Genomic DNA, 6,714 nt, shown 5'->3' on the forward strand with positions numbered 1-6,714 from the left:
TACATGGGATAAAGCCACATCCCCATAGCTGGCATTCAAGGCCTCCATGACTTGTCCATCTCATCAACCAGCTACAACCGACAGCACAAGACTTCTCCAGACTCATCGTCATCCAGCCTGTGGGGGAAAAAAAGAAAAAGCCAGTTGCTGATGAGTCAATTCCATCTCGTGGTGACCCCACTGCTATAGAGTGGAACTGGGCTCCATGGGGCTTTCAGTGGCTGACTTTTCTGGACTAGATTGCCAGGTCTTTCCTCCAAGGTACCTCTGATGAGTGTGAACCACCAACTTTTGGGTTAGGATCTGAGCACATTAACTGTCTGCATTGCCCAGGGACTCACTTCCAGGCTTTGAAGCTCCCAGGATTTCTTTTTTTAAAATCCCTTAATAGATCTTTTCTTTTCGGTGAAAATACATGCAGCAAAACCTGCTCCCGTTCCACAGTTTCTAGACGTAATGATAGTGACCCTGGTCCCATTCCTCACATTGTGTCGACATTCCCATCACTTCTGTTCTAGTTGCTTCACTTCAGCCAGGATTCTGTGCATGCTGGGCCCTCTGCACAGAATACCCCTTCCCAAGAAGCTTGTCTCTCAATTCTTGGAGCGTCCACACACCCCATCCAGGCTCCATTACACTGGTTCTAATATGTGAGCTGAGAGAGCATCAGAGGCACCTGGAGGGCTTGTTAACACATCAATTGTTGGGCCCCATCCCAGAGTTTCTGATCCAGTAGGTCTGGGAGTGGGCCAAGAATCTGCATTTCCAACAAGTTTCCAGGTGATGCTGATGCTGCTGGGCGTGGGGCCACACTTTGAGAACCACTGGTTTTGATGCCAGTGACTCAGTGTGCCCGGCTGCATCGACCTCAGCTGGGTGCTTCTTAGAAATGCAGTGCCAGGGAAAAAAAAGGGTGGGGGAGACCAGGTTTGCCGGTCCGATAGAGCCTGGTGGAACCACTGAGACTATGGCCCCTAACTGCCCTTCAGGTCTGGAATTGAACCCACACCTGTCGTTTACAGCCAAACAAAAGACAGGCATATGAGTTGAACATTTACCTCAAGTAGATACTCTCCTTGGAGAAAACAATCATGGGAGAAAGAAGGGCTGCTTACACACAGGGAGACAGCTCAGGGGGCAGGAGTGCATGGAGGGCTGGACACTGGGAAGAGGTAACTATGGCGAGGAAGTGGGAGGGGAGCTGTTGCATTGTGGTAAACTGGTCAATGTCATAAGACAAAGTATATGTGAACCGCTGTATGGAAAGTGAATTTGCTCTGTAAATCTCCAACCAAATCACAATTCAAAAAAAAAGAGAAAGAAATGCAGTGCCAGGCCCACCTGGACATGCTGAATCACAGCTCGTGAGCACAGTTCGAGACTCCCTAGTTTCGGTCATTTATCTCAGTGGGCCAGCGCCCCCACCCCAAGCCCTGGAGGCAAGGATGGGATCCAGTTCTCCGCGGAATCCCCAGCACCCAGCACAGGGCCTGGCTCACAAGGATCATCGAATGTTTACTGAAATGAATGAATGAATGAATACACACCTCTGTGGACTAGTTTATTGTCTGTTTACCTGCACAAGAACGTGAGCTCCTAGAGGACAGGAGAGTCTCGTGTTCACATTTGTCTTGTTACAGGAGTTAGACACTCCCAGCACATATTACCCAATAGTTTTCACCTGAGCTGCCCACTGAACTTACCTGAGGAGTCTTCAAAAAATCCTGATGCCTGGGTCCCAGCCCCAGAGATTCTGATTCAGTTGGTCTGAGGGGTAGCCTGGGCATCTGAAGCTTTACCACTCCGGGTAGTTCAAGTACAGTCAAGGTTGGGAGCACTTGCAGTGAAGTGTAGTTTTCACACTTGAGTGAGCATCAGAATCACCTGGCGGGCATGTTGAAACCTGACTGCTGGGCCCCATTCCCAGAATTTCTGATTCAGTTTGTCAGGGCTAGGGGGAACCCGCGCAATGGTTTTGCAGAGGAAAAGACCTGGAAATCTGCTTCCATAAAGATTCTGAAATCCACTGTCATCAAGTCGATTGCAACTCACAGAGACCCTATCATCCAATGGAATCCTAATATTTTTTGGTACTTGCCCAGTCTAGGCCCATTCCTTAATCCAGGGACTAGCCCTTGGCAAGGGCTATACCCTCACCTGCATATTGAGAAGACAGGTTTTGGAGCCAAGTGGACTCCTTGTTCCACCACTGCTAGCTGGTGCCCAAGTGATTCTTGTTTAGCTTCCCTAGCTGTAACATAGGGATCACAGAGGTACCCCTTCTGCAGTTTTTGTGAGAATCAGGCAGTGTAAGTAAAAATGCTGCGCATGGTAAGTGCTCAAGGAACGCCAGTGGTGTAATGGGTAAGGCCTTTGTCTGCTAACCAGAAGGTCAGCAGTTCAAACTCACCAACATGCTCTGTGGGAGGGAGATGAGACAATCTACTTCCGTAAAGATTTACAGCCTTGGAAACCCAATGAGGGGGTGGCACTATGAGTCAGAATTGACTTGATGGCAGTGGGTTTGTTTCTTTTGTTCTGGTATAGTAAGCGCTCATTAGAGTCAGCTGTTGTTAATGACTCTTACTGGCTCTGTTTGCTCCCAGGGCTTTGTGGCTCCCATCCGCAGGTTGGTGTTCCCCAAGGCCGCGCGCCGGGCAGCCTGTCGGAGCAGCGTGACCCGCCGGCCACTGCACTCGATGCCCCTGTATCCCCCTGACTATCTCATAGACCCCCAGATTCTGCTGTGTGACTACCTGGAGAAAGAGGTCAAGGTGCGTGAGGGATGGGGGGATCAATTTCAATGTCTCGCCCGCTGACCAGAGACGGCTATGGCTCATGGACAAAGGCCTGGGTTCATGTCAGTCTTGCCTCTGCCTTATGTTGTACATCCTCAGCAAGGGACTGCCACGTGCTGAACCTCAGCGTTCCCATTTCAACACAGGGCTCTAAACCTCCTCTCCAGGGAGGAGTGAATGGGAAAATCCTACCTTCCCACGAGATTTAATTGCAGTAGTGGTATTGTTGCCCCAACCAGGTCCAGAATAAAGGAATCCATTTCAGCCAGCCACAAAGGACTTTGACAACTTAAAGGCTTTATTCCTATTTTTATTTACCTTTATGGTGAACACCATAAAGAATCAGTAGGCCATCCTCATTCAGGCAAGGAAGATGGGCACGGCATAGAGTTGCCAGACTTAGCAAGTAACAGGCCATCTAGTTAAATTTTAATTTCAGATAAGCAATGAATTTTTTTTTTTTTTTACTATGTCCTAAATATTGCATGGGACTGAAAATATTAAGAGTTGTTCTCTGGCTACCTAGTGCTGCTCTGACGAGAATATACCACAAATGGGATGGCCTTAACCAACAGGAATTCGTTCTTACAATTTGGAGGCTTTATGTCCAAGTTCAAAGTGCCAGGCTAGGGGCTGGGTGAAAGCCCGTCAGCCTTGGGGTCCAGCTCTGCCTCCTGCTCCTGGCCCACTGGAGCTAGAGGCGTTTCTTCACTCAGACACCTGCTGGCTGCTGAGGCTGACAAACCCAAGGTTGACAAGTAAAAAGGCGATGTTACCAAACCACACAGCAGGCCATTAATTTAAGTCCATTGTAAGTCCCAAGGTTGACAGAGCATGGCAGGCTGCTGAACAACGACACGGCTATATGCAGGGTCCAACCGTACCATAAGCGAGAGCCCATTCCCAAAGCTGCTGCTTATATACAGGAAGCAGACCACATACCCACATACCACATACTCAGCTGCTCACAGTACACTCTACCATGGAGTTGATTACCAGTCTCCTCATGGGGAATACTACCCAGCCATTCAACCAGGCTCAGCCAAGTTGGCACAAAAATGTAACCACCACAAGAGTATCTGTTGTTTATCTGAAATTCAAATGGAATGGGGCATCCTGACCATCCTATATGGGGTTTGGGAAAGCAAATTTAAAATGAATCCACTTACAAATTGATGAATGAAATTTCATAGAGAATAAAAGAGAAAAGCTTTGATTGGTGGAATTTCACCTAGAGGAATAAAATGAAAAATAATGGGGAAAGTTCATTCTGATACTCAATAATATTTAAGTTATAACTGCAATGATCAGTTAAGCCTAAGAATAAATAATTGATTTTTTGACATAATTTTTCTGACAAAATTATATACTAATTTGACACAACCTTCTTCCTCTCCATTGGACTTCTGCACCAAGATCATAAAGAGGGCAAGTGATTTGCACATGCAGTTGACACTGGTGCTGGGGAGATCGAGTCCACCAATACCAAGTGGGAACTCACATGTGGTCTTTCAGGCTGGTATGACTTTTGCTTCCCTATGGAGCTCATAAGGAGCCTTAGTGGTGCAGTGGTTAAGTGCTTGGCTGCTGACTGGAAGGTTGGCAGTTCGAACTCACCAGCTGCTCCATGGGAGAAAGATGTGGCAATCTGCTTCTGTAAAGATTTCCAGCCTTGAAAGCCCCTTAGGGCAGTTCTACTCTGCCCTGTACGGTCACTATGAGTTGGAATTGACAGCAGTGGGTTTTGGGTAAGGTGATACAGGAGTCCCCAGGTGGTGCAAATGGTCAGCGTGCTTGGCTGCTAACGGAAAAACTGAGGCACCCAGAGGTGCCTCGAAAGAAAGCCCTGGCAATCTGCTTCTGAAATATCAGCCACTGGAAACCATATGGAATACAGTTCTACTCTGATGGACATAGGGTCGTCATGAGTGCAAATCAACTCAGCACCAACTGATTTTAAGGCAATATAACCGAGCAGTTGAGAGTGGGTGACTGACCTCCTTGCCCTTTCTAGTTGTATAAACTTGAGCATGGTACTTTGCTTCTCTGTACCTGGTTTTCTCATTGTTAAACTGAGGATGAACGAGCGGTATGAAATGCTCAGAACCGTCCTTGGCTTCTAGTGAAGGCTCAAGATTATCATCGGGAATTATTATTAACTCATATTCTTATCTCCCTCTACCCGCACTGTGTCTTTAAGGAAGTCAAGGTCCTTCAAGGCTTCAGGGTGACCCCTCTCTCCTTCCTATTTCCCATGCAGTTCTTGGGCCACCTCACCTGGGTGACCTCTTCATTGAACCCCTCCAGCCGGGATGAGCTCCTGCAGCTGCTGGACACCGCCAGGGTGAGCTTCTGGGGAGGGGGAAGGGCAGGCCTCTCTTCCTTCTCCGTCTCCTACCGGGCACCCGGGGACTCAGGTGACCTGACCCACCCCACAGCAGCTGAAGGAGCTGCCACTGAAGACCACGGCGGAGCAGGACAGCATCCTGAGCCTGTCGGCCCGCTGCCTACTGCTCACCTGGAGAGACAACGAGGAGCTCATCCTGCGCATCCCCACGCACGAGATCGCCGCGGCCTCCTACCTGCAGGACGACGCCCTGCACCTGCTTGTGCTTAAGACTGGTACAGTGGGCAGGCCAGGCCGGACCAGGGCTTGGAACGGGGAGGGCTACGACCTGGGGAGCAGGAGCAAGGAGCTCTGGTGGCCGAGTGGTTAAGGCTTTCGGTTGCTAACCGGAAGGTCGTTGGAACCCACTGTCTGCATCCTTAGAGATTTACAGCCTTGGAAACCCTAAGGGGGCAGTTCTACTCTGCTCTGGGGGTTCACTGTGAGTCTGAATTGACTTGAGGACAATGGGTTTGGTGGGTTGGGGGCAGGAGCAGGGCCTGAGGCTGGATGATGGGGTTCCTGGAAAGGCTTGACCACACCACCCTGAGACTAGGGGAAGGCAGGGGCCACAAGCAAGTAGTCAGTACCCAAGGTTAATGACGAAGGGTGACCCACCATCCAGAGCCCAGGTGGTGGAGCGTTGGAAGGGTGCCCAAGCCAGAATTCTGAGGCCACTTCAGGGCCTGAAATTAAGGGCGAAGCGGGGGGAGCGTTGGCAACACTGAGGTTAGGCTAGAACCTCGGACTAGGCGGGCCATATGCTCTGGGGCAGAGCTCTGGACTAAACAGGGGCAGGAGACATTTGACTACGCTTAGCTAGAGGAGAGATTGAGGAGGGTGGGGAAGCGGGAATCCCTGAAGAAGGGTCCTGAAACCAGAGGGTCCCAGGCTAAAGGTTTGGGGAGAGGGGGCATCCTGATCACCCCAGTGGGTAGAGGCGAGGGTGGGTCTGGAGTGGGAGGAGAGGGTAGGAACGGTCGGGCCACACCACCCCAGAGGCGGAGCCAAAACTAGGGGTGGGCCTGAGATCAAGGAATTGGAGGTAGGACCAGGACAGAGGGGCAGTCAGAACACACTACTCTGAGGCCTGCGGGTAAAGCCTGAGGCCAAGGACCCGCCTAGATTTAGGGCTAAGAGGGGCTCGCTGCCCGGATGCACCATTCTGAGACCCAGTGTAAACTTGAGGCTCGGGGCGGGGCCCGGAAGTAAGGATGCCAGCTGCGACCATCTGGGCGCACAACTCCAAAACCCGAGAGGCGTGTGGAGTGCCTGAGGCCGTGGGCGGGGTCTGGGGCAGCGGGGGCAGGTCCCCGTTGTTGACTTGGGAAGCGGGCTCTTAGACCCGACCTCCCACGGCTGACCGCCACCCGGCTTCTCCTAGGTCTGGGCGTGGACCCGGTGCCAGCTGGCGTGGACGCGAGCCCCGGCGGCGCGGGGCGGGACCCGGGCCCGCCTGGCGCGGCGCCCGAGAAGCGGCGGGGAGGCACCACTGAGCGGCGCCACACCATCTGCAGCCTGGATTGGCGG

The 6,714-nt window shown here is 51.4% G+C and overlaps 1 protein-coding gene across 1 annotated transcript in view; it reads left to right on the plus strand.

The window, feature by feature from the left end:
* The window catches only part of CCM2L (CCM2 like scaffold protein), a 20,668-nt gene that overhangs the window by 1,573 nt on the left and 12,381 nt on the right, over window positions 1–6,714 (plus strand). The window contains exons 2-5 of the mRNA XM_042783596.1: window positions 2,607–2,774; window positions 5,059–5,142; window positions 5,237–5,420; window positions 6,569–6,710. Coding sequence (XP_042639530.1) covers window positions 2,607–2,774; window positions 5,059–5,142; window positions 5,237–5,420; window positions 6,569–6,710 — 578 coding nt within the window. The remainder of the gene's footprint in view (window positions 1–2,606; window positions 2,775–5,058; window positions 5,143–5,236; window positions 5,421–6,568; window positions 6,711–6,714) is intronic.

Source organism: Orycteropus afer, unplaced genomic scaffold, assembly GCF_000298275.1.
Source record: "Orycteropus afer afer isolate SDZICR_OR568_19922 unplaced genomic scaffold, OryAfe1.0 scaffold00020, whole genome shotgun sequence".
NCBI classification, from domain to species: Eukaryota; Metazoa; Chordata; class Mammalia; order Tubulidentata; family Orycteropodidae; genus Orycteropus; species Orycteropus afer.